General features: G+C 39.9%; 1 protein-coding gene and 1 pseudogene across 19 annotated transcripts in view; both read left to right on the top strand.

Annotated features, from left to right (window-relative positions):
- Positions 1-26,237, top strand: part of NEB (nebulin) — a 203,217-nt gene that overhangs the window by 43,896 nt on the left and 133,084 nt on the right. For all 19 annotated transcript variants that reach the window (XM_088462027.1, XM_088462026.1, XM_088462030.1 and 16 more), the window contains 23 exons: positions 28-135; positions 3,812-3,910; positions 4,056-4,160; positions 4,257-4,364; positions 5,688-5,999; positions 6,082-6,288; positions 6,721-6,825; positions 7,411-7,518; positions 8,269-8,580; positions 8,667-8,873; positions 9,070-9,174; positions 10,683-10,790; positions 11,261-11,572; positions 13,054-13,260; positions 13,365-13,469; positions 14,655-14,762; positions 15,882-16,193; positions 18,701-18,907; positions 19,580-19,684; positions 21,204-21,311; positions 22,973-23,284; positions 24,356-24,562; positions 25,788-25,892. In XM_088462027.1, coding sequence (XP_088318153.1) covers positions 28-135; positions 3,812-3,910; positions 4,056-4,160; positions 4,257-4,364; positions 5,688-5,999; positions 6,082-6,288; positions 6,721-6,825; positions 7,411-7,518; positions 8,269-8,580; positions 8,667-8,873; positions 9,070-9,174; positions 10,683-10,790; positions 11,261-11,572; positions 13,054-13,260; positions 13,365-13,469; positions 14,655-14,762; positions 15,882-16,193; positions 18,701-18,907; positions 19,580-19,684; positions 21,204-21,311; positions 22,973-23,284; positions 24,356-24,562; positions 25,788-25,892 — 3,972 coding nt within the window. The remainder of the gene's footprint in view (positions 1-27; positions 136-3,811; positions 3,911-4,055; positions 4,161-4,256; positions 4,365-5,687; positions 6,000-6,081; positions 6,289-6,720; positions 6,826-7,410; positions 7,519-8,268; positions 8,581-8,666; positions 8,874-9,069; positions 9,175-10,682; positions 10,791-11,260; positions 11,573-13,053; positions 13,261-13,364; positions 13,470-14,654; positions 14,763-15,881; positions 16,194-18,700; positions 18,908-19,579; positions 19,685-21,203; positions 21,312-22,972; positions 23,285-24,355; positions 24,563-25,787; positions 25,893-26,237) is intronic.
- LOC148453532 (5S ribosomal RNA) lies at positions 25,302-25,419 on the top strand (annotated as a pseudogene).

Below are 26,237 nucleotides of genomic sequence, written 5' to 3'. Positions count from 1 at the left end.
GACCTTTTCCTTCTCTGTATCTTCTAGATTGACTATAGATCAGATTATAACAGCTGGGTGAAAGGCTGTGGATGGGTGCCATATGGATCCATGGATGTTGAAAAGGCTAAAAAAGGTGCACAGATACTCAATGAGGTAATTACTGTGATGTCACTTAGCTGCTAAATCCCTCTCCTAGGGATAGACACATGGTAACCACGTGAACATATTGTCACTGAGATCATAATACTCACAGCCAGTCCTATCTAATAATATCCCGACAGTCAGCCCTGATCTATCCATACTCACAGCCAGTACTATCTAATAATATCCCGACAGTCAGCCCTGATCTATCCATATTCACAGCCAGTCCTATCTAATAATATCCCAACAGTCAGCCCTGATCTATCCATACTCACAGCCAGTCCTATCTAATAATATCCCGACAGTCAGCCCTGATCTATTCATACTCACAGCCAGTCCTATCTAATAATATCCCGACAGTCAGCCCTGATCTATCCATATTCACAGCCAGTCCTATCTAATAATATCCCGACAGTCAGCCCTGATCTATCCATACTCACAGCCAGTCCTATCTAATAATATCCCGACAGTCAGCCCTGATCTATCCATACTCACAGCCAGTCCAATCTAATAATATCCCGACAGTCAGTCCTGATCTATCCATATTCACAGCCAGTCCTATCTAATAATATCCCGACAGTCAGTCCTGATCTATCCATACTCACAGCCAGTCCTATCTAATAATATCCCGACAGTCAGTCCTGATCTATCCATACTCACAGCCAGTCCTATCTAATAATATCCCGACAGTCAGCCCTGATCTATCCATATTCACAGCCAGTCCTATCTAATAATATCCCGACAGTCAGTCCTGATCTATCCATACTCACAGCCAGTCCTATCTAATAATATCCCGACAGTCAGCCCTGATCTATCCATACTCACAGCCAGTCCTATCAGTCCTATCTAGTAATATCCCGACAGTCAGCCCTGATCTATCCATATTCACAGCCAGTCCTATCTAGTGATATCCCGACAGTCAGTCCTGATCTATCCATACTCACAGCCAGTCCTATCTAGTAATATCCCGACAGTCAGTCCTGATCTATCCATAGTCTCAACCAGTCCTATCTTGAGACATCCCTACAATGAGTCCTGATCTGTCTATTCTCATAGCCAGTCCTGTCCACTAACATCCCTACAGTCAGTCCTGCTCTGTCTATTCCCACAGCCAGTTATATCCAGTAACATACCTACAGTCAGCCCTAAGCAATCCATTCTCACAACCAGTCTTGTCCAATAACATCCCTATATTTAGACCTGATCTGTACTTTGCCACAGCCAGTCCTGTACAGTAACATTTCTACAGTCAGTCCTAATCAGTCCATTTTCACCTGCAGTCCTATCTAGTAACATCACTACAGTATGTCTTGATGCCCAAAATGTTACATTTAGTTTAACCCAGTTCAGTGTCCCAGTCACTGTAACCCAGGTTTCCCAGTTCTACTATGTACTGTAACTCAGTTGTACAGCCAATTTACTCATACAGTCAACATTATCCAATGTATTCTTTTTGTTAGTAAGTCTCTGATTCCAAAATTGCGCAAATGCAGCCGAAAATATGCAAATGTCATGGCCTCCGCCAGGATTTGTATTGATTGCCCACCAGCGACTTTGCAAATCCAAGCGTCTGCATTCAAACACTCAGCATTAGTCACAGATCAGTTGATTTTCGGACTTCTGAGTAATAATATGGTCAGACAGTATGGCTACCGGAACTGAGATGCAAGAGTCATTTTCACTGTGTATGGGATTACAGTAGCAGGCAGAGACGGTTGCGACATACCTGCGTTTGAGTTGCCACATGCCCATTGCCGACCGCAAACGTTCCCTGCCTGTCAATAAATCCTTACTGCGAGCAACATCGGTTATGATACCTGACGGATGCGCAGGCCAACAATAACCGCTCAACTGCGTAAACATCTATGAATCATGCCTAAAAACACTGCATTCTGACAGACAGTCCCTCACCCAGGGGCGTATCTATAATGGGTGCAGGGTGTGTGGGGCACACGGGCCCCTGGGTCCAGGGGGCACCACACCGCACACAGGTATTACTTACCTCTCCGGAGTCCCACGTTGGCGCGGGGGTCCGGCCCTGTAAAGACGACTGGAAAATAGCCACCACGGCCATTTTCCCATCGTTTGCGAATGCGCAGTACAGGGAAAATGGCCGTGGCGGCCATTTTCCCGGTAGCCTGTGCATACTCTATAGACTCTGGGCACACGCTAATACCCAGAGTGTATAACTCTGGCGCTGGCCACTCACAGCTCAGTGCGTTGCTGGCCGCAGGACTTAGAGGAGGGGGCCCGTGTTGGAGAGTGCACACGGGCCCCTTCCTCTCTAGAAACAACTCTGCCCTCACCAAATTATTTGTGTAACCAGGCAACTATCAAAGTCCCCATCTCATCTATTCAGATTCCGTTCTCTCCAGGTTTATTTTCACATCTTGCACCTCCATAGCCAGTTTTTTCCATTTTAAAGTTTGCCACTTTGCACACACTGCCTGGTCCTAGGGGTAAATTTACTAAAGATCATATTTAATTGACTTTAATCAATGAAAAATCATTCTAAATTGTTCAACATCGATGTTGTGTTTCATGGGCTAAACCACACATTTACTAACAGACAATTTTTTATATTTATATTTTTAAGTGTTAGTAAATGTGTGATTTGGCCTCTGAAACACAACATTGATGTTGATTGATTTTATATATTGATTAAAATCGACCTTTAGTAAGTCTATCCCTTAGTCTGTCCTAAACATTTCGGAGTCCAACCACACCCTGTATCCTTGTACTATATAATGAAACCTGTTAGCCATCTACTAAACTGTCCTTTTTAACAACCAGTTTCTACTTCAATTATTCCTCTCATGGCCAGGGCCATCTCTTCCATTGGGCTTGTTGGGCAGTTGCCCAAGGGCCCGAAGTTTGTGGGGCCTGCCAACCCGCCCCCCTGCAGCTGCGGCCAGTTGGTAAATTTGTGATATTTTTATAAGATGGCTGCCGGTGCACTGTATTCTGATCTAACCTCCCCCATCCCATCCCTCCCCGGTGATGAGTACTCACCTCAGTCCCAGTTTCACTTCATCCGCCGGCTTCAGACCAGTCAGACAGAGTCTATCTGCATGTGTGGGAGGTCATGCAGGAGGGTTTAATTTTATTGACAATTAAATTTTTTTTTTTTCCTGTGAATGGGTGGGTAGGGGCCCCAGTGCATTGCTTTGCCCAGGGCCCACACTGCTGTTAAGACAACTCTGCTCATGGCCATTTGTAAAGCATTAAGGGGGGGTATTTATCACAGCTTGAAGACAGATAAAATTATGAGAGATAAAGTAGCAACCAATCAGCTCTTATCTGTCATTTTTTAAACAATGCCTGTAAAATGACAGGAGCTGATTGGTTGGTTCTTTATTTCTCACAATTGTATCTCTCTCCAAGGGGTAGATTTACTAGAGCTTCTAAAAAAGGAAAGTAGTGATGTTGCCCATAACAACCAATCAGATTGTAGCTATCATTTCTCTATTGCATTCTAGAAAATGATAGACAGAATCTCTTTGGTTGCTATGGGCAACATCACCACTTGTCTGTTTTAGAAGCTTTAGTAAATCTATCCAAAAATCTACCCCCAAGCTTTGATAAATACCCCTTTAAGACAGGATTGCAAATTTTCGACACTATTTTCTGACTTGACATATCGATACCAGGATCAATTTAATTGCGAATATTGTATTACCTTTTCCAGAAAAAATATCGCCAGCACCCAGATACTATTAAGTTCACTTCAATAGAAGATGATCCTGTTATGGTCCAAGCAAAAATCAACCAGAAGCAGAGGAGCGACGTGAGTATATCCTTGTAATTGTGTGCCGCATATTTACTTTAATGGGAATCTTGCAGCAGCATTGATTTAATGTTTCAGACACAATACTTGTATTTGCATCTGCGTAGGATTGTCTAATTGACACAGTGTTTTCTTGGGTCTACAGCTTCTTTACAAAGCAGAAGGTGAGAAGGTTATTCACAAATACTCATTACCTGCAGATGTCCCAGGACACCTCCAAGCCAGGGTGAATGCATATAATCTCAGTGATGTAAGGGTTCTCTTTTCCATACTTACACAATTAAATACCCTATATATCTCCAATTCTACAATTTCTGAGTGAGCTGTATTTTTTTTTCCTTTTCAGAATTACTACAAACAAGGATGGGAAGAATTAAAGGCCAAGGGATATGATATAAAATATGATTCTATACCAATCAAGGCTGCAAAAGCTGCCAGAAAAGCAGCCAGTGATGTAAGTACATTCATCAAGGACGTGTGACTCAACAGTACTTCAGAACCGCAATAGAGTAAAACAGAAAATAACATCTAAGGGCAATGTATGACGTCTTTTCACAATTTAAAAATATGAAAAGTTCTTTCTAGAAAAAGAATAGGGGCATTTATACAGGGAACTTCCTTTCTCTACACTCCAACAGGCCTCTGCATCCTTGTCCCACTGAGCCATCCTCTGCATCCTTGTCCCACTGAGCCATCTTCTGCAGCTCTGTCTCACTGAGCCATAGTGGGAGAGCTCTAATAGCATGACTAGCGTGGTGCTGCGATTCTGCAGTCATTCACTTGACCCCTCCCACAATGGGTGTGGTCGAGCCTGAACTGCTGGCTCAGTGAAACAGCACAACAGAGGTAGCCAAGTGTGGTAATGAAAGCATAGAAACCAAAGAGGCAATGGGGAAAAGTTACTAAGTGGATTTTCAAAAACGCTGGTATTTCAGAGTTTTACATGTAAAATCTGCGGCAAAACTGCTGCTAAACCACACACAGAATCAAAACGCCATGTCAATTTTTTTCCTTTACAAATATATAAAAGATTTATGAAGCAGCGGTTTTGGAAACTACTGTAAAACCACCAACAAATTATGCAAAAATGGCCCAAAAAATGAATTGCCGCCAAGAGATTTGTTTGTATAAAGAGCTGCACAGATTTTGTACAGCCTGTTTTTTACTATAATTTTTTTTTAAAAACAAAGTTGAAACCAGTTGGCTTGTAGCGGAGAAATTATAAAATGAATATATATTCTACTAATAACTATTATTAATAATCCAACGCCCACAGCCAGTGGGTGCTGGAAAGAGCCCTAGTGTTGCTATCAGCTGGTTTCACCTAGGGGGAAGGAGCTTGCATTGTTAATACAGCTCCAATTTGACCGCCTAGGGTTGGTAAGTGCTATGGCGAGGGTCCTAATGCCTAGTGCTAAGGGCGGAAAATTTTGGGGGAACCACCTTACTTTTACGTGCCCCTCCCTTCCCCCACACACAAACCCACATTTCCACTACCAGCTAAACTGAAGTGCTAGTGATTGTTTCAATTCTGGGAAGTATAAAAACACCTCAACATTTCTGCTGCAGGTATATACTTAGTAAATTTGGACCAATCATTTTATTTCCAATGGGGATTTTTAAATGTTTGTAATTGGATAATATTCTAAACTGTGCAACTAATCTTTGATAAAAAAAAGATGTCAAACTAACAAAATGAAGCTGTAGCAACGACTAATAGGTTCTACAACCTGAATCATGTGCTGTAAATGTCTAATGAGTTTGTCACTTGTTACAGGTGCAATATAAGAAATCTTATGAGGAACAGAAAGGCAAACTTATCGGTTTCCGAAACCTTCACGATGACCCTAAACTTGTTCACTACAGGAATGTGGCCAAAATTCAGTCTGAGCGGGAATACAAGAAAGATTATGAGAAATTAAAGACCAAATACAACACTCCGCTAGATATGGTCAACGTGGTGTCCGCAAAGAAGGCACAGGGCATTGCAAGTGGTATCCATTATAAACAGCCCATCCATCACTACACCTTCCTTCCAGATGCCATGAGCATTGAGCTGTCTAAGAAGATGATGGAAATACAAAGTGATGTGAGCTTATTAGATATCCAACTAATCAGCTTTATGCACATTTTCATGAGATGGTTTCATTGACACATCTGTTTTTCTGTAGAACGTCTACAAATCAGACTTGAACAGCTGGGTGAAAGGCACTGGATGGATCCCCATTGGGTCTCTGGATGTTGAGAAAGCCAAGAAGGCAGCAGCGGCTTTGGATGAAAAGAAATATCGCCAGCACCCTGATACTATCAAGTTCACTAGTGTCGATGACTCTCCAGTCATGGTCCAAGCTAAAACAAATGCACTCCAACTCAGTGATGTGAGTAGCTGGCCATTAATAGAACTTTATCTGACATTAACTGTAGCAGGTGACTTCGTAGGAGATACACTAACACACCAGCTTTGTTTGTTATTCTATGCTCCGTGTAATATCGATTGCACTTATATATATAGTTTAATTGCTGTGATCAATGTCTTAGTTTTAAACAGTTATGTAAAAATGTGCGTAAAACTTATATGCCACAAATATATTATAAATACATTGCTAAATAAGATCATGTCAGAACCTCTTTTTGTTGTACGATTCCATTAAAGATTGATGTTAGGCTTGGATTTCTCATTGTAATGACATGTAGTTGTGTAAGGCTGATGATGTATGGGTTCTATTGTTCTCCACAATACAATTGCACAATGATAAATAATTAGAACGTTGTGCCTGTCTTTTAAACTGTTCCTCGCATTGTTTCCACAGAGACTGTACAAATCGTCAGGAGAGAAGATTTTGCACAAATACCATTTAACTCCTGATGCACCTCAGTTTATCCAGGCCAAGTATAACGCAGCTAACATTAGTGATGTAAGTCTTTTCCATAATACTATTGTTCAGACTAATGTGGATCCAGCTATTATTATTGTTTACTAGTGTTCTATCTATCTAACCATTGTCTAAATGTAACTTTGGTTTAATTTCCTGTTTAAGGAAATACAATCACTACTTTGATGCATCTTGCAAAATTATATGAATATCATTGAATAAGAATTAGTTCAGTTATTGATAGAATCTCAATCACCTTGTCAATAACATTTGCGGCCAACGCACAAGATTTGCATGTAGACAATTGCAGGGCAATAACACCTTCTGCGTGTAAGCCACATCCACTGCATCACTAACCGCCCCCACTATGTGATAATCTGTTTTATGCCTACAGTTCTCTGCCTCTTGTATTCCAACCCACACCCTCTTTGCAAGTCCACCATTAAAGATTGGTGCCTTAATAATTTGTACCAATAAGTTCATTAATTAAATAAATAATAATTTCATTCATCTCTGAATCAAAATTTTTAGAGATCTACTGTAATTCCTATTGTACATCAACATAATGCAATCATTAAATAATAACTTCCTCTTTTTTCTCTGATAAATAGTTTTCTTCTCTTTCAGAGTTTCTACAAGCAGGACTGGCAGAAAACCATTGCTAAAGGGCATCATGTTTTGGGAGATTCAATTCCTATTGTTGCTGCAAAAGCTTCAAGAAATATTGCCAGTGATGTAAGTCTTGGGGGTTTTCGTACCATTTTGTCTTGTTTTATAACTTCTTAAATTAATTATTAGAGAGATTATTGGTGTAATGTGTTCAAAATATTATCTAGAGGGGTGTACACTATACTTTTTTCTTCTTAAAATTTTACAATTTAGAAAGCTACATTTCAAGCAAAAGAGTTGCAATTTGTATGATCTATTATCCTTTGTTCTGGATGTTCACAAATTGGATGCCAATAAAAATAGGAAGTAGAAACTCAACATTACATGAATTACTGACTAGCTGGCTCAGGATCTTGTGCAGATTGATGATGCTTTGGATCACTTTATTTGTGTCCTTATTCATTTATACATAGTGGCCACTATTGTTTATGGGGGTGGGGGTGCTGGTACTAAATACCAGCAGCCAGGTCACTCTTCAGCAATTGGCATAGCATATAGTGAGGGTCTCAGTATTCTCAATAGGTGTGCCCCCTACACATACACAGACACGTAGTTTGCCAAGCTCCCTCGTACCATGGCCTGATAAATCACCTGAAAGCCATTATAGTGGCACAGTGAAGACTTTATAGTAAGGGTGCTTGTAATTAATCCATAATGAAAAGCTTGGCTAAAGATTGCAAGTCTTTATTTTAGTGTAGTATGAGATTTATATAGACCAATATACATTCACCCATGTAGCGTATGCATGATAACCTGTGTGATTGCTTCTTATGTAATACTGTAATTGAACAACTATGTCTCTTATTGTTATTGTAGTACAAATACAAGCAAGCTTACGAGAAAGCCAGGGGACATCATATTGGCTTTAGAAGCCTCCAGGATGACCCTAAGCTTGTGCACTTCATGGCCGTGGCCAAGATGCAGTCAGACCGTGTCTACAAGAAGGACTATGAAAAATCCAAGACCAAGTATCACACACCTCTAGACATGGTCAGCATCACCGCTGCCAAGAAGTCCCAGGAGGTGGCCACCAATATCAATTACAAGCAGCCAATCCATCGCTACACCTTTTTGCCAGATGCGATGAGTGTGGGCTTGTCAAAGAACATGATGCAAATTCAGAGCAATGTGAGCATGGCTTTCACTAAGTTCTCAGTACCTTCTCTAGGTTCCCATAGAAGGACCACATTGTGACTCTGTGTGTTTGGTTTCAGAATGTGTATAAAGAAGATTACAACAGCTGGTTCAAAGGTATCGGATGGACTCCATTGGGTTCTTTGGATGTGGAAAAAGTGAAGAAAGCTGGCGAAGCTATAAGTGAGAAGAAGTACCGACAACACCCCGACACTATCAAATTCACAAGTGTCCCCGATTCTATGGAACTCGCTCTGGCGCAGTACAACACAAAACAGAGGAGTGACGTAAGTGCCTCAGACTGATGCAGCAGCTACATCTGCTAATATATAACATATACTGTCTATTTTTTTTACATAATTTTTTATTTAGTTGTTATTACTGAAATTTTATTGGACAGTTTGGTAAACATTTTAGTTGTAACCGTAACGACAACTGTATCCGCATTTTATTTGTCTAGAGTAACTTTTGTTCCTTCCTTAGATAACATACAAAGCAGATGGTGAAAAAGTAAAACACAAGTATACCCTGAATTCAGATGATCCTAATTTTATACAAGCCAAAGTCAACGCGCTTAATATGAGTGATGTGAGTATGGTCTATATATGAATGTATTTAATTAGATTGGCGCTTACAATAAGTGTAATACAAGGAAGGATCCTGTTGAAAAAGCTTTCATCCTTAATAAGTACTATTTTTATCTTATATTTTTAAGGTGGCGCAAAGTGTCTGCTGGCGGCACAAGGAATATACATAGTAACAGTGTAACTTGACATATAAGTACAATACAATACAATGTAAAATGACATATCTAGTAACAACACACAGCAATAAAATGACAGATAAGGGGGGTTTGAGGGTAGGACAACTCTCTGTATTTTATAGGGTAAATGGTGGAAAGTCACAGGGAGGGGAAGGCAGTTCTCTGAGTGCGTACCCAATGTAAGTGTGATTATACAGGATCAGGGTCACCGATGGGGGCTTGGAGACAAAAGATAAGGAGCGCAGGTGGCATGGATAGTGCAAAGAGGGAAACAAGAGGAAAGATACTGGTGCGAGCTTACATATTAAGGGGAAGGGTGGACAGTTGGAAGGTGAATTGGGAAAAAGAGCAGTAATGGATGGAGAGATAACTACAGCTTTAGGGACATGGCTGGTAGGCTTTAATGAAAAGTGTGTTGAGTAATAACGTTGCCACAGAAAGAAATAGTACTTTACATAGAAGTGATGATCAATTTTGTGAATAGGTAGATGCAGGATTTTGCGTTTGTTTCATAGTGAAGGAGAACTATTCATGTAGAGTGAGAAGGATAGAAATCCAAAGGTAAGGAACTATAAGAGAGAAAGGTTTAAGGTGATAGTGGGCAGGGAGTGTTTTCCGTGTGACCATTCTATGAAACAACTCTATTTTAAAAGATTAATTTAAATTGAAGTGTTAACAGGGAAACATGAATGTGAAACATTGCAGTAGTCCATGTGGGACTACATGGGGGCATGATATACTGTATGTCCTTGTGGCTTGCGCAAAAATAGGGCAGATTGTAGTAGTAGTCTAAAGAAAGAAATGTCTATTAGTCACTATTTAACTTAATGTAATTAGAAAAGAACAATGAACATACCAGCCTTAACCATTGTGTGAACTTTGCTGGGCATATTACAGTCACAGAACTATTATTTAGAAAATGAATACTGGATCTGGTATGGTTGGAAATGGAGTCAGCGCTAGTAGTCATCTGACTAAAAGGGTATTTTAATCAAAACGAGTGAGTGTGGCAGGGAAGTGTAAGAACCGAGAACTGAAGAGCAACACAGGAATATATAACAGAGAGTTATTTTTACAATTCCCAGTAGTCATATAAGTTGGTGCAAATGGTATCTTTGGTAGTAGGGACCAAAATAAAAAAGATATTGACGAGCTTAAAGAGTGTGATCTCATCAGACATATATTTTCCTTTTATCATATTACACAAAATAAAAATATCAACTTTTATAATATTAAGCGATGTTACTTTTAAGTAAGTTTATATTTTATCCCTAAAGACAGAGTCAATACTATTATTACAGATGAACTTTTTTTTTGTTCCCCCCACATGTAGTCTTACTATAAAGCTGACTGGAATAAGCACCTCGCTAAAGGTTATGATCTCAAACCAGATGCAATTTCTGTTGTCGCTGCTAAAGCATCCAGAAACATTGCAAGTGATGTGAGTACGATATTATTGCTTCCATATCGCACAGTAACTATTTGTTTTGTCTCATTATAAGGTTGTAGAGCTACAGAACATTTAAATCAATGAACAGTTGTTATTAATGGGATATGGCCTGGGAGTAACCTTGTTTTTTTGGTTTGCATTGTTATAATAAATATACAATCTGGCAAAGACTATTATATTATCTGTTTATGACTTTCAAGAAGGGTAATGTAGCAGTGGATACATCTATATACTGTCTATCTATCTATCTATCTATCTATCTATCTATCTATCTATCTATCTATCTATCTATCTATCTATCTATCTATCTATCTATCTATCTATCTATCTATCTATTTGTCTGTCTATCTGTTTGTCTGTCTGTCTGTCTGTCTGTCTGTCTGTCTGTCTGTCTATCTATCTACATTACATGAATACTAATTCATTGTCATGCTTTTATTGTTACCTATGTGATGCTTTAGTACAAATATAAACAAGCCTATCAAAAAGCCAGAGGTCATCACGTGGGATTCCGCAGTCTTCAAGATGATCCCAAATTGGTCCATTACATGCACGTTGCCAAAATCCAGTCGGATCGAGAATATAAGAAAGACTACGAAAAGAGCAAAACAAAGTACCACACGCCTCTGGATATGTTCAGTGTCACTGCGGCTAAGAAATCACAAGAAATTTCCTCCAACGTAAACTACAAGCACCTGATCCACACTTACGCCCTCATGCCCGATGCCATGAACTTACAGCTGTCCAGAAACATGATGGAGATCCAGAGCAATGTAAGGAAAAGTCACTTTATTGTTCAGTGTAATATGTATTTAGAGGGAATGTGACACACACAAACGTAATAAGCTGAGTTAACTTTTCAAAATATACCCATTCCACTTCTCTCGTTATATATGTGTTGTTACCAGTAGCTATCGTCTGATATAACATAGGAGACCTATGTCCCATGGTGGTAGTCGTGCTCTTCAGAACTCAGGAGCAATTTTCTCTAGAATGAGTAGGAACATGAAGTAGTTGAGCACCCAAAAAAACCCTTAACTTTCCCATTTTCCTGCCACCAATATGTAATCTTATAATGAAGCAAGTTAAGGCCCCCATACAATGGGCGATTTTGCACATGATATGGCCGTTTTCGACTGATCGTAACGATCAATCGTGTGAAAAGTAGTGGTTTCATACACAATTACGATGCGATGTGCGTCCCCGGCGTCATGTATCAGCATCGTAGATCAGATGGTTTTGCAGTAAGATTTCGACAGATCAGTACGATGTGACACATCTTAATACATCGAATCTTAAGGTCGTTTGTACAATCGTACCTTTTCTAAATACAAATCGTACAGAATGTCAAGAGAAGAATTTTCAAGAGAATCTTATGCAAGATCAAATCTGATACATATCGCCCCATGTATGGGCACCTTTAGGATACATTTCTCAGGCAGTGTAATTAATGGGAAAGCAAAGTTTAGGGTGTGAAATCTAGAAATACATATTATCAGTATTATTGTTTATTTCTGTAGCTTCACTATACAGATATGCCCAGCTATATCCTTGCCACTGGCACGGCAATTCGCTCCACAAAGCGCGAGACGCCCACCCAAGAGTGGATAGGTGCACTGGGCACGCGACCGTGCCTCCATAGGAATGCATAGTGCGATCGCAGTGCGCTCCATGGCGTACCGTAGCATATGTAGGCACGGGGAATCGCATGGCGTGATGCGTGCGCACGTTTGTGGCACGATTTGCCACAATGTAACTGGGTGCATCTGTATTACGCATCACTATTGCTGGATCATTCACATTGGCCGCTTATGTTTTCTTGCTGCCAACAAGTGAAGAAGTGTTTCCTCAGTTTTTTACGTGTTCAAATTATATTATTTATTATGTCTATAATTATATATGTCGTTATGTATAAGGAATGAGAAAGGTATCGATTTAGATGCCCTCATAATGGGGAAGTTTTAGCAAACAATCTAAAGAGGACAGGTGAAGAAGTTGCCTATAGCAACAAATTAGCTTATACCTATCATTTTATAGAATGTACTTGATAAATGATAACTAGAAGCTGATTGTTTGCCGATGGATAATTTCTCCATTTGTTCTCTTTATAAGGTTTGATACATATCCCCCAATGTTTGGCTATTAGGGGGAACAATCTTGTTGTGTTTACTTTTCCATTACATTTCATAGCAATAAAGACATTACAGGTACAGAATGTTTCTTCATGGTAACTGTTTCTTCTGTTACATGATAGAACCAATACAAGGCAGATTTTAACAACTGGCTGAAAGGAGTCGGTTGGGTACCGATTGGTTCTCTGGATGTGGAGAAAGCAAAGAAAGCTAAAGACATCCTCAGCGAGAAAAAGTACAGACAAAATCCAGATCAATGGAAATTTACCATTCCAAACGATGCAATGGATCAAGTTCTCGCGAAGGCAAATGCACTGACAATGAATAAGGTAACGTTCAAACTTCTATACACAGGTGACTATCTCAACTAAAAAATTTTCCCCATTTTATTACTGAGCAATATAATTATTTTATCTATTATCATTTTTTTCAGAGACTTTATACCGATGCCTGGAATAAAGACAAAACTAAAATCCATGTAATGCCGGACACGCCAGAAATCATCTTGTCTAAGTTTAACCAGATAACCATGAGTGATGTAAGTTGCACCCCAAATAATGAAGTATATCTTCTGACAACTATATAAAGACTACATACAGTGATATTGTGCAACTTAGAGATGTTTAGATAACAACATTTGTTGTAACCAAAGTGTCCCTTTTGCCAACCTACAGTGGAGGCACATACAGAGGCGTAACTTGAACTTTGTGGGCCCCTTAGCAAAATTTTGAAGGTGACCCCCCCCAACTCAGGTCTCAACCAAAGTGTATACAAATATATTATATTTATAACTGATCAGTTTCATGATGGCAGCAGCACAGTTTTTTACTCACATCACTGCCTGTGTCTCAGACTTTACTCAATGAAGCAGCCGCTCTCTTGTTCCTACACCACACAAGTCCCTCCTAGACCACCTTGCCCACCGCCCGGAGAGGAGTGAGACGTGAAAGCCAGCTGTGCAGACTGCGGGGGTGTGGCGGATGGAAGGACAGTGTCAGTGAGTGACACTACAGTCCGCTCCAACACCCGCACCCCCCTCCCCTGACTGCTTGCCTGGCCAGCTGGCCATTTGCCCTGGGAGTTTTAAAAGTTAAAAAAAGAAAAAACTCGGTACGGTGTAGGGGGGTTGCTTGCTGGGCCGGTGGGCCTCCTAAGCCCCCGGATTCCACAGCAAGCGCACCCCTTGTACCCTCTATAGTTACGCCACTGGGCAGATATCTAGTAGGCTGAACCTGAACCAGTGCCACCATATTACTATGAAGCTACTGATCTACAAGGAAGCAATAACATTCCAGCAAAATTATAGGCTTCATACTCATGGACACTGATTCAGCCTAAAGATGGCAGCCTCCACTCTGCATAATCAACAGGCACTTTTCATCATTCAACATTAATGTATGCATTTATGAGTGTTAGACATGTAAAAGTCCTCACGCGAGCTTGGGGACATCCATGGATAGGCTGGTGACTTCAATTACCAAACAAAGCCGATGGCCAACAGCAGGCACAAGCCATCACGGAATAACAATTGTCATTGTATAGTAAGGTGCAGTAGGATGACCAGGTGTGCGGATGTTAGACATATATAAAGCAGCCAGGCCTGATAGAGTGCATCGTCCTGTGCCTCTGATAACTGCGTCCCACCTCTTCTGGATTGCATTTTGTTGCCTTCATACCTTGTTATCTGTCCTCTATGTTATGTTCATCTTTTTGTTACTTTCAGAAACTGTACAGACAGGCCTGGGAGGACGGCAAGAAAAAGGGTTATGACTTAAAGCCAGATGCTATATCCATAAAAGCTGCTAAAGCTTCACGAGATATTGCCAGTGATGTAAGTATATTTGAATCCATTATCTAGAAACCAACACAACATAACTGAAAAGGCATTAGTACATAATGTTCCTACAATTAGGAATAGTGACAATTTGGGGACCATAAAATGTAGGGAAATTAAATGTAAAAGGCTAAAAGTTACCTACGTTTGTAGATCTGATAATAGTTGAAGTGTAATTATTTTGTCTAGAACAGAAATCACTATTTGTACACTATGGGTCTGATTCACTACGGATCGCTATTGCGATCGCAGCTGCGATTACGCACGCAGCCCCGCTGCGAACATATGTTAATGAATTCTATCGCAATGCCGTCGCACAGCCAACATAGAGACACCCACTACCGCTATCTCACATCCGTAATACCTCGCAGTGCTGCATATACATCGGTAACATCGAGTAACATCGGCCCCTCACACAGAATTAAAGCAGGTCTGACCTTACTCAGAAATTGCTAACCTCGTTGTATGCAGAGAGTGCTCAAGCTGCGTATACCGTCGCAGTGACTAATTTATGCACGCCAATGCAACGACGTTCCAACGGACAGACACCTGCGTTTCGCCAACTACCCACCCTCGTCACCACCCCCAAACGCTCACTGCCTGTCAATGATTCTGCGCTGGCTGTCCGTGGTCTGTGTGATCGCAGTGATGCCTTCGCGCTATGCGCAGTACACAACAATCGGCCATCTGCATACGCTTTAGCAGTTGCGATCCATGCTGAATCAGCCCCTATATTTGTATATGGGGTGAGAAGGGCAACGTTTTCAGATGCCACGGAGACGCTAGGACACCTATTGGCACCCCTGTGTAAAAATAAAACAGAACACACATCCCATGTTATTTAAGCATTACTGGTTATTCACACTACACATTGAGTAATAATAACGTTATATTATAATAGCATTATACAGTACTGCACTAATGTGTGACTGTGTGTATATTCAGGTGAGAAACACGGAAGTTACTAGACGCATGCTTGTCTGTCTTATTCACATTTATAGCCTAGACACATAACTACAGAATCATTGCTCACTGTTTTTGCCAGTCTTTGTGTGTCCTATGTTTTTTCTTCCCTTCAACACTAAAAACATACGACATTTGTTTTCGGTCATATAGTACAAATACAAGAAAGCATATGAGTTGACCAGAGGAAAGCACATTGGGTTCCGGAGCCTCCAGGACGATCCGAAATTAGTGCACTTCATGAATGTGGCAAAGATGCAGTCGGAGCGGGAATATAAGAAAGCTTACGAGAAGTCCAAGACTCGGTTCCACACTCCTGTTGACATGTTCAGTGTTACTGCGGCCAAACTGTCCCAAAACGTGGCAACTAATACCAATTATAAACATCTCATCCACAACTACAATCTGCTGCCTGACGCCATGAGCCTTCAACTATCCAGGAACAGGATGCAAATACAGAGTGACGTAAGTGTTAGCCTGGTGGTAATGAGAGATGGTCTCTTATCCCGTCTTCTGAATTGCTATGGAGGAGTTTTTGGTGTGAGGGAGATGAGATTGGAACCAAGTTTTCTGAATTTCCAAGGAACCAGAAATATCAAAACCTGATATCACCATAACTCCCCAGCAAATTGGGCTATAACATCTATCATTTGGCCTGATTCAGACCCACTCGCGAGCGGCTGTCCGCTCGCAAGTGGGTCGATGTTGTGCACTGCGCATGCGCACGACGACGGGAGCTCCGTCGTGCGCATGCAACAGACGCGACGAGCGAAGGACTTTCCTTCGCTCGTTGTGTCTGATCAAAGGGGGCGTGCTGTCGATGTTGATTGACAGCACGCCCCCTTTGGTGGGCGTGCCGGGGGCGTGCCTCCCTGACGTCACTAGTGATGTCAGTGGGAGTGATTTTGGCTCTGATAGAGCCAAAATCACTCCGGGCCTTGCGGTTGAAAACCTCAACCGCAGGCTCCGGCTCGCAGTGGCGATGGTCGCGATGGTCAAGACCATCGCGGCCATCAAACTGCACGCTCGTATAGGCTGTGGGTGGTGACCCACAGCTATACGAGCATCCAGGAGGACGCTCCATAATTATGGAGTACGGCCCTCATTCAGAGCGTGCGCTCTGCTCAGAGCGTACGGCTCTGAATGAGGGCCAGTGTCTTTATGTTGATTTTCAATATATATTTACTACTTGGGGCCGTATTCAATTAGTTTCGCACCTGCGATACTTTTTCGCATGCCAGACTTTTCACCTACATCGCGTGTTTTGCATGCGGAAAGGTATCGGGAACACTCCCGCTATTCGCCGTATTCAATTAGGACGCAAAAATGGCACCCGGCGAAAGTGAAACAGGTGAAAAGTCCTGTCAAAAACGGGGAACTCAGACTGACACCCCCAAAAAGAAGCACTAACATTGGGGATCACTATAGATGCCCCCGATTAGCCATAATGAAGGTATTGGGGCTACTTAAGTTGGGTCAATTGCTGCCAATTAGCGTATTAACACAAGCGGTGAAGAATAGCATTAAGCTGGTTTTTTTTTAAATAACTTCTCCCAGCAAATTTGGGGTACATGAAAATGGGGGCTAGCATATTTTTAAGTTGCTAAAGTCAAGTTTGAAATCACATAAAAAATCCATCTTTCGCAAGCACCTGCAATCAAAAAAATACCTACCCCATACTTAGGGACCCCTCAGAAGTCTATTTCGCTAGTTTTTAAGTTTGCCCCCCAACGTTGTTCTTTTTGGCCCCCAAAATGAAAGCACTGTTCTAAAGTATTTTTTTATTTATTTTTGACACAGTTTATCTTTGGGGGACTGTCCCAAGGGTGCAGGGGGGTTTCCCGAAGTTTGCACCCCAAAACCACAATTCTGCACTTTTTTCCGACTGCTATTCATAGGCGAAACTTTTCCGCTGATTACATTGCATTGACTTTTTGCTTACGCGAAAAGTCTTAGGAAATGAATACGGCGGAAACTTTCTGCCTGGCGAAATGACATCATTCGCGATACTTTTTCGCGGATTCTGACTCTTCACCTCTAATTGAATATGGCCCTATAAAGGAAAAAGGGAGGAGTTGTAGCAACCAATCAGAGTCTAGCTATTATTTATCTAGTACATTCTAGATCTAGAAAATGAAAGCTAGAATCTGATTGGTTGGTATCGGAAACTTTTTTTTTGTCCCCTTAATCACTATAACTGCACTTTTCATATTATGCATTTTTTAATTTCTTGCTACCAAGTCAGTGTAATTAAATAACTAAACAACAGTTCTGCTGTGGATGTAAAATTGATAAAAATGAAAGTAGGATGGGAATCTGCGCAGGGAAAACCCAAGATTTTCATATGTGCTGTTCCATTGCTATTTTTTGTCAAGTGTCACATCAGAGTATTTAATATATACATATGGTACCACATGTATAATATAAGTTGATTACATAGTATGATATACTGTATATGATTGGTTCTTTTAAGGGTACCGGTTCTGAGAAATAATTTGCCAGTATTCACCTAATGTTACAAGTTGATACAAGATTTATAGTACTTTCCATACTATGGATAAGTATCTAGATGCTTATTTTGTTCATTGCTGAAATGATTTCACTAAATCTCTTCCTGTTTCTGGAACTATTTATAAGAATAAAAAATGTGACCATAAAAAAGGTGCCAGTACTGAGAATCCCCACAAAAAAGCGCTGTATATGATTGATGTCCTAGTAGTCTACAAACTACATTTTAAATAAAAATATAATTTAAATGGAAAGCCTGCAATACTATATGGTGGTCAAAAGTGGTACTACAGGTTTTTTTTCTTAGTTTAGTTTTTTTGTCTTCTTATCTTAGACAATAGTTCTTGCCTTAAAGGTATTCTAGATGTTTGTAATCCACCAGGAAATGTGCAAGCTGTGTATTTAGCTGTGACATGTTTGTGTGTTGTTTATTGACACATATATCTATCTGTTCCTGGTATTAGAATGTTTACAAGTCCGACTACAATGACTTTGTCAAAGGCGTTGGATGGATCCCCTATGGATCTCAAGAAGCCGAGAAGAACAGGAAGGCCATGGAAATCATCAGCGAGAAGAAATACCGCCAGCACCCAGACACTCTCAAATTCACCAGCCTGATGGATTCCATGGAGTTAGTATTGGCCAAGAATAATGCTCAAATCATGAATAAAGTAAGTGTCAGTGGATCCAAAGAGCCATATAAGATATTATTGCCCAGCAATATTGCTTTAACTTAGTGACATATTTCATATTATATATACTGTATCTCATGCCCACTTGGTTGATTGTAACAGTTTTTAACTAAATAATCAAAATGAAGAATGAATGAATAGCTATATCCGGATCTCATCCCTAAAGAGCGTAGTTACAATATGACTGAGCATTATTTAATTATTTATAGAAATTATATTTATTTCAATCTCTCATAGACTTATAAATTACATTTCTTAGGTGATTCAGTCTGTTGGGGTGTCTATCTCCAGCTGGTTTAGTGGATTATTTACTACAATAGTGCAATTGAGTAGTAACTCATATCATCCAATCAGACAATGGATTTCATTGTGTAACTTGCACTGGATCAAACAACGCTTGTTGATGATTGGTCTCTATAGGCCACTGCACATTGGCAGTTTTGTGCTTTGTTAGTGTATAACCTCCATTGTCTTTCTGAGCAAAATGTGTTCCAAAATGGATCTCCATGTTTTTTTTTGCCCCCTCTCTTCCAAGACCTGTGAATGCTGTTAATATGATAGTTCTATTACTTTTACACTACTATTATATTTCACTTTTATAGCATTTATTGGATGTCTACACTTGACTTACATTTGTGTTTTGTTTTCTAGAACCAATATACGCAAGCCTGGGAAAAAGATAAGAGAACAATTCATGTTATGCCAGATACACCAGAAGTTATTTTGGCAAAGGCTAATGCTCTCAATATGAGTGAGGTATGTCCGTGTTTTCTGTGTATGCTTTCTGTTACACGTTAATGGACACCCAAAGACCATTTACAAGTACATTTACATTAAACCTCAAGTACAATCCTAACTTAATATAATAACCTAACCCCTAAAACATAGACTAAACCTAAGCCTAATGTAGATATTTTAATTTTCACTCAGTGCATGACGACATTTTCCAGGCATTGACATGTTAGAAGTTAACATCCTAACTGTCAGCATTCTGGTGTCAACATTATGTCGACATAGTGACTGCATTCCAATTTGCATAGGGTATCAGTATATGGGGTCTTTGTACTAAGTCATGGGAACTGCCGGGGAGGAGCTGCGCGCTACCGCTGCAGCTCCCCCTACAGCCAACCCAGCCAGGAACAGCCTGAGCTCCGGCTCATTTCTCTACAAAAAAAAAATATATATGTTGTTTAGGCACGCTGCGCGGCAATGGAGCGGCGTGTAGGGGGGGTTTCTAGGTACTCGGAAACCCCCCCTGCGTGCGCGTATGAGGTTTTGGAAAATGTACCTAGTGGACAGAAGGGAAAAGATAATTTCAAAGTACAATGTGCTTCCAGTTTTGCCATGCTCGCCTACTCTCCCGTAATGTCCATGTAACTCCTGGCCACCCTCCGGGAGCCTCACCCAATTCCCTAGTTCCAGAGTTATGGGAGGTGCCTCAGGACCATGATAATGTGCACTTACCTCTTGGTCCTCCCTTGGTTGCACTTGCCCCTTGTACCTCCCTAAATGCTCTTTATTAAGTTACCCTTACAATCTTGCCTTAATGACATAACTAAATGAATTTTTAAATTCTTAAGTTCTGAGAAGTTGAAAGAACTTTTGCACAAATATAGAAGAGTCTAACAAGGTTATCTTCATATAAAACCAACATCGTTTAGGCCCAGATGCCATTAAATTTTGTGCAGTTTTTTTTTTTATTTTTTTAAATAAAATATTCTGTTTTATCAGTAGAATTAATAGAATCTGCAGACAGCATCAAAGAGCGAGCAGCACATAATAATTAGCTGACAGCTGAAAAAAAGATTCTGACTTTTCTCTAGAGAATTAATAATGAATGTCAGAGTTTCAGATGGGCTCCTTATTGTAAGAAAAAGAAAGAGAATAGAATTTTAAATCTGACATTCCCAAGGTAATGTGATCAAAATGGGAATATTAAATATACTGTACGAAAACTACATGTAATTAAATGTTACATTTTCACTATTACGAAGCTGAGTGCGTGATGGGAATCTGACACATAGATTTGTTCAGCCTTGTACATTCCAGTGTGAAATTCAAAATGGTGTCACGCAAATGGGTGGATCCTTTTTATTGAGCGAACACGAAAGATGAGCACATCTATACTGTCCAAAATATATAGTAAAGTGTAGTTTTGTTGCTGTTGTTTAGCAAAGGTGACCTGCCATTACTCTTTTCACCATGTTGCTAGGTTGCGCAGAATTTACCTGTCCACTTTTGATCTTTACAATATCCATTTTTATTCAATTTTCAGAAAAAATACAAACAAGCCCTGGAGGATTCCAAAAAGAAAGGATATGATCTCAGGGTTGATGCCATCGCTATCAAAGCAGCAAAGGCGTCCAGGGACATTGCTAGTGACGTAAGTCTGTTTATACTTCTACTGGCCTACTTACAGTATACTCCAAATCTACTTAGTGAAGTTCTTGGTGCCAATAGCCATCCCAGGTGGGAGGTAATAAAAACGCCCACACATTGGCAGATTTGGTCATTCAACAATAATGTCAAAACAACACATTGGGTCGAGTTGCTAAGTGCACAAATTTGTTTGATTGACAATCAGGACAACGGCCCAGGTCACACAGAGCCCAATCAGCACAGTATGTGGGTGCACTCATTGGAAAACCAGCCATACTGCTAAAATAGCACAAAACAAATTGCCAGAGGTGGTTGTTCTATGTGTGCCCAGTTTCATATATCAATGGTACATATAGGCAATCATAACCTAAAGCTGGGTTCACACTGAGACGAAGTTGGCACGATATGTAGTTTCCGGCCGAATCGGAACGACATATTGGCTGCATGGCTCATCGTGTACAGCCAATATGCGCGCTTCTGCGGCCGCGTGCTGCACGTCCAAACAGACAATATTGCAAGTGGCCCCATTGCAGGTAATAAAGTACGGAACGGGAGATAGTTTCGTAGTTCATTACCTCGTTCTGATGTGTACCCAGGATCTGATATGTCGGCCCATCAGGCTCGCAGTGCAGTTCCTGCTCTATACTGCAAAATATGCCCCCTCCTCCCCTGAGAGAGGGGGACCTGGTGAAACGTGCCCCCCCCTTAATGCGGCTCTGTGGCTGCAGGCTGGGAGGCAGGTAAAAAATGCTGCCTGACCGCTCTGATAGTGTATAATGCACAATCAGAGCGGGCAGGGAGCATCTTTTTCTGTCTGACTCTCAGCCGGCTGCCCTATGCACGGAGCGAGTGATCACACACTCCCTGGACCAGCCCCCCCCTGCTCGAAGCAAGGCCCCCTAGAATTGTGGGGCCCTGGGCAGCTGCCCAGTGTACCAGGAGCAGGTGCAGTAGAAAAAACACACATGATGCGCTCTGTATAAACATGATGGGCATTATTACAAATACTACCTCATATGTCCTGGACATCGTTAACCTAACAGTAAAACATTCCTTACATTTGGAAGATGCATTCTAAGTTTACTTTATTTTTTTTATTTTATTTTTTTATAAATGTTCAGTAAGGCTGTTGTAACATACCATGAATTCAGTCACTGATATTATATTGTCTAAGCAAATATTATAGATGAATTGCTCTTTGCTGCAGTAACAGTGCCATCAAGTGGCCAGATCAGGAATCCATATATAAACACTGCATCAGGGTTACTGGATTAGTATCTATTGGACGTGTACGTGTAATATACCTTCTTAGGCACAGCAAGAAGAATACAAGTCTAAAAGATTATTAAGAGGATAAATATATTTTAGCACAATATCCATGTAACATGTTCAATGATTTGAAATGTCATTGTTGTGGATAAAAGATTTCTATTATCTCTGTAAAAGCGCTGCGGAATATGTGTGCGCTATATAAATAACTGGTAATAAATAAATAATTATAAAATAAATAAATAAATTGTCAACTGTAGCATTCAAAGAAAAATCTTCAACAACCAATGATGTCGTTTTTTTAGGGCTTTGAATATATATTATATGTCACACTGACCAGTTCACTATTGCTGCTAAGTGTCTATGTACTAAAATGTCATCCTATCTCCTTTTCAGTATAAATACAAGAAAGCTTATGAAAAAGACAAAGGCAAGATGGTCGGATTCCGCAGCCTGCAGGATGACCCCAAACTTGTGCACTTTATGCATGTAGCCAAGATGCAGAGTGACCGGGAGTACAAAAAGGACTATGAGAAGACCAAAACCAAATACCACACTCCTGTGTCCATGTTTAGTGTCATGGCGGCAAAGGAGGCCCAGAATATCGCCTCAAACGCGAATTACAAAAATCTGATCCATAAGTACATTTTGCTGCCAGATGCAATGCACATCCGGCTCGCAAAGAACATGAACCAAATCCAGAGTGAGGTAAGTCGGCACCTCACAGCCGCGTACACTTAGAACTTGGTAATTTGTCGCACTTAGAATAACGTAACACGTGGTACGCTAATAAAAGTAATAGTGTTACATTAGTCTCAAACAGATTGCATTTATAACAGCGTTACTTGTTTTGGACAAGACCATCATTGGCCAAATGTAAACTCTCACATTTTTTAAACTCGCCCCAATGTAATAGAGTCTGAGAACATGCAAACTCGCATGTTATTAGACTAAAAAACTCTCACAATTTGAACTCTCATCCAGATGTTTTCCCATTTTGAAAATAAAACTCGACCAATGTGAGAGTTTACTGCTAGACTCACATTTTCGAAACTCTCACCCTATTACATTTATCCCCATAAGAGGCAACAGGAGAGCTGTATAATAAAGCAGACCGCTGATAAAAATGACGTCATGGAGGGACTTTCAGGATATGTGTAACTTAGGGGGAGATTTGGCAAAGCTTAGAGAGAGATAAAGTGGAGAGAAGTAAAGTACCAACCAATCAACTCCTAACTGTCATTTTTTCAAATACAACCTGTAAAGTGACAGGAGCTGATTGGTTGGTTTTATCTCTTTCCATGGTTTGATAAAGTACATCTCCCCCTAAAATAAAGAGACTGTAATATCTAACAATACAGGGATCCCTTGTTTTAACACCCCCATTTTTCTCTCTACTCAAATCCTTTCTATAGTTTAATATTGCGCTGACACAAGACGTTTTCTGCAATATAACTCTTCACTCTCTAATAAATATTAAGTTTTAAAATATGATCAACCTAACCAATATAGAAGTGCACTGAACATTAAAGTCTCTCATTTATTTTCTTGAGTATTATGCTGTGTATTCTAGAGTTATATTTGTTTAAGTGTATATTTGTATCTATAAGTAACAGAAAATTGTTGTGAACTGGGGTAATTCAATTGAATACAAATAAATAATATGAAATATTAGTCAAATTTCTGTGCGAATATAACCTCCAGCCTTAACTTTTCCTCAATACAATTATAATATATAAACCCAGATCTTATATTATTATTCACAATTTCTGTTTGCAGAATGAATATAAAATAGACTACAAGACGTGGTACAAGGGCACAGGCTGGAGCCCGCTGGGTTCGCTGGATGTTGAAAAAAGCAAGAAAGCTTCTGAAATCCTGAGTGAGGCCAAATACCGCCAGCACCCCAGCAGGTTTGCATTCACAAAGCAGATGGATTCCATGGACATGGAGTTATCTAAGCAGAATGCTATTGTCATGAACAAGGTAAAATCTTCTACCATAAAACAAAATCTGTCATTTTTCACAATAGATTTTTTTTTTTAAATATATATATAATTAATTCATAATGAAATTCAAAAAATATTTTTGAAACTTGAACACATTTATCAATGGTATTCAGAAATATTTGTGAAAATAATTTTCTTAATGCACCCCATACTTCCTTCATATTCACATCTATTAAAGACATTAGAGTATGTTTATCATACATATCTTCATAAACCATAGCAACCAATTACCATCAGCCTACTGCAGTTAGACCATGACAGAAAATGTCTAATTGGCTGCTATGGCTTTAGTGCAGATTTGCACCTCTGAGTAATGATAATAAATATCCACCCCCAAGCCACACCAGATCAGTTCATACCATGCCAGTTCCAGGCAATGCCACACCTGACTATTAATCATAATTGCTGGCAAATATGCCCAATATATTTTACTCCGCAACATAGCAAGGGCACATATGGTTTGCAGCGCTCACAATTTTCTGCCATGATATGTAGACCTTTACATGTGCATTTTTAAAGGTGACTTCTCATATGTCTACCTGTATAATAAGTTTGTTGAAATTTTGTGACTAATCTAAATATACAAGAGGTACAAATAAAGTCTGCTTGTGCATTCTTTTTTTGGAAGCTGTTAAATACCATCAAATGGACTATTAATAATATTACTCCTACATTTATACTGCTTTGATTTGACAATGTGTGCAATTTTCCCTAATACCTACAGCCATACTATGAGTGATTGCCCAATCCCGTCTGATCTTGGAAGCTAAACTGCATTTGGCCTGGTCAGTACCTGGTAGGGTGACCTCCAGGGAATACCAGGTGCTGTAGTTAAAGATATATATATTTGGGAGTGGTTTTGCACACGGCGAAGCAGTATAGAAGTTTACAGTATCAATCAAACACACCCAATTTCTGAGTGTGTTATGAACTTTTAATTCGCCTTCAGATTTCATTATGATTGATGAAATCTGTTTTCCTACGATGGAATATTCCATTTAATCATTGAGATAGTTATATGGTACATGATTATTTTAATGGTATTAATAAAAGTTATATCTTAATCTTACTATAATTATTACCTAAGTGTGCCCCAGATAATAGCCATACTTTTTCTCTATTTTGTTGTTTGTATTTTAGGTTTACCAGCTCTTTAGTACATAGTGTATAAAACATTTCTGTTCAATCTGTTTATTTTCCAGCGCCAATACATTGATGCCTGGGAGAAAGATAAGACAAAGATCCATGTAATGCCAGACACACCAGATATACTGCAGGCAAAGCAGAATAAGATCACTTTTAGTGAGGTAAGTTTGCCACCATTATTTAAATACATTGTTTTAAATGCAATGAATGAATCTGGTATGTGATCCATATGGGGCGGATTGGCCATAGGGCTCACCTGGAAGATTCCCAGTGGGCCAACATGCCGTGGGGCCGGTGATTTTTATTGTTTTGTTTGTTGTCATGTCATGTGGCCTCATTACAATCATAATGAATAAGTTCCAAATAATTTGTATATATGCAAATTACTTTTGAGCTTAGCTTTTAAGTTTGTACTTTAGTAAGTATTCTAAATGGAAAAATATATATATTTTTAAAAATCGTCTCCCTAATCCTAATTGTGTATGGTATAATGTGCCCCTATTGTT

Source organism: Taudactylus pleione, unplaced genomic scaffold, assembly GCF_031769625.1.
Source record: "Taudactylus pleione unplaced genomic scaffold, aTauple2 ptg001137l, whole genome shotgun sequence".
NCBI classification, from domain to species: Eukaryota; Metazoa; Chordata; class Amphibia; order Anura; family Myobatrachidae; genus Taudactylus; species Taudactylus pleione.
The sequence above is the reverse complement of the archived record's forward strand: the minus strand, read 5'-3'. Positions and strand labels throughout refer to the sequence as shown.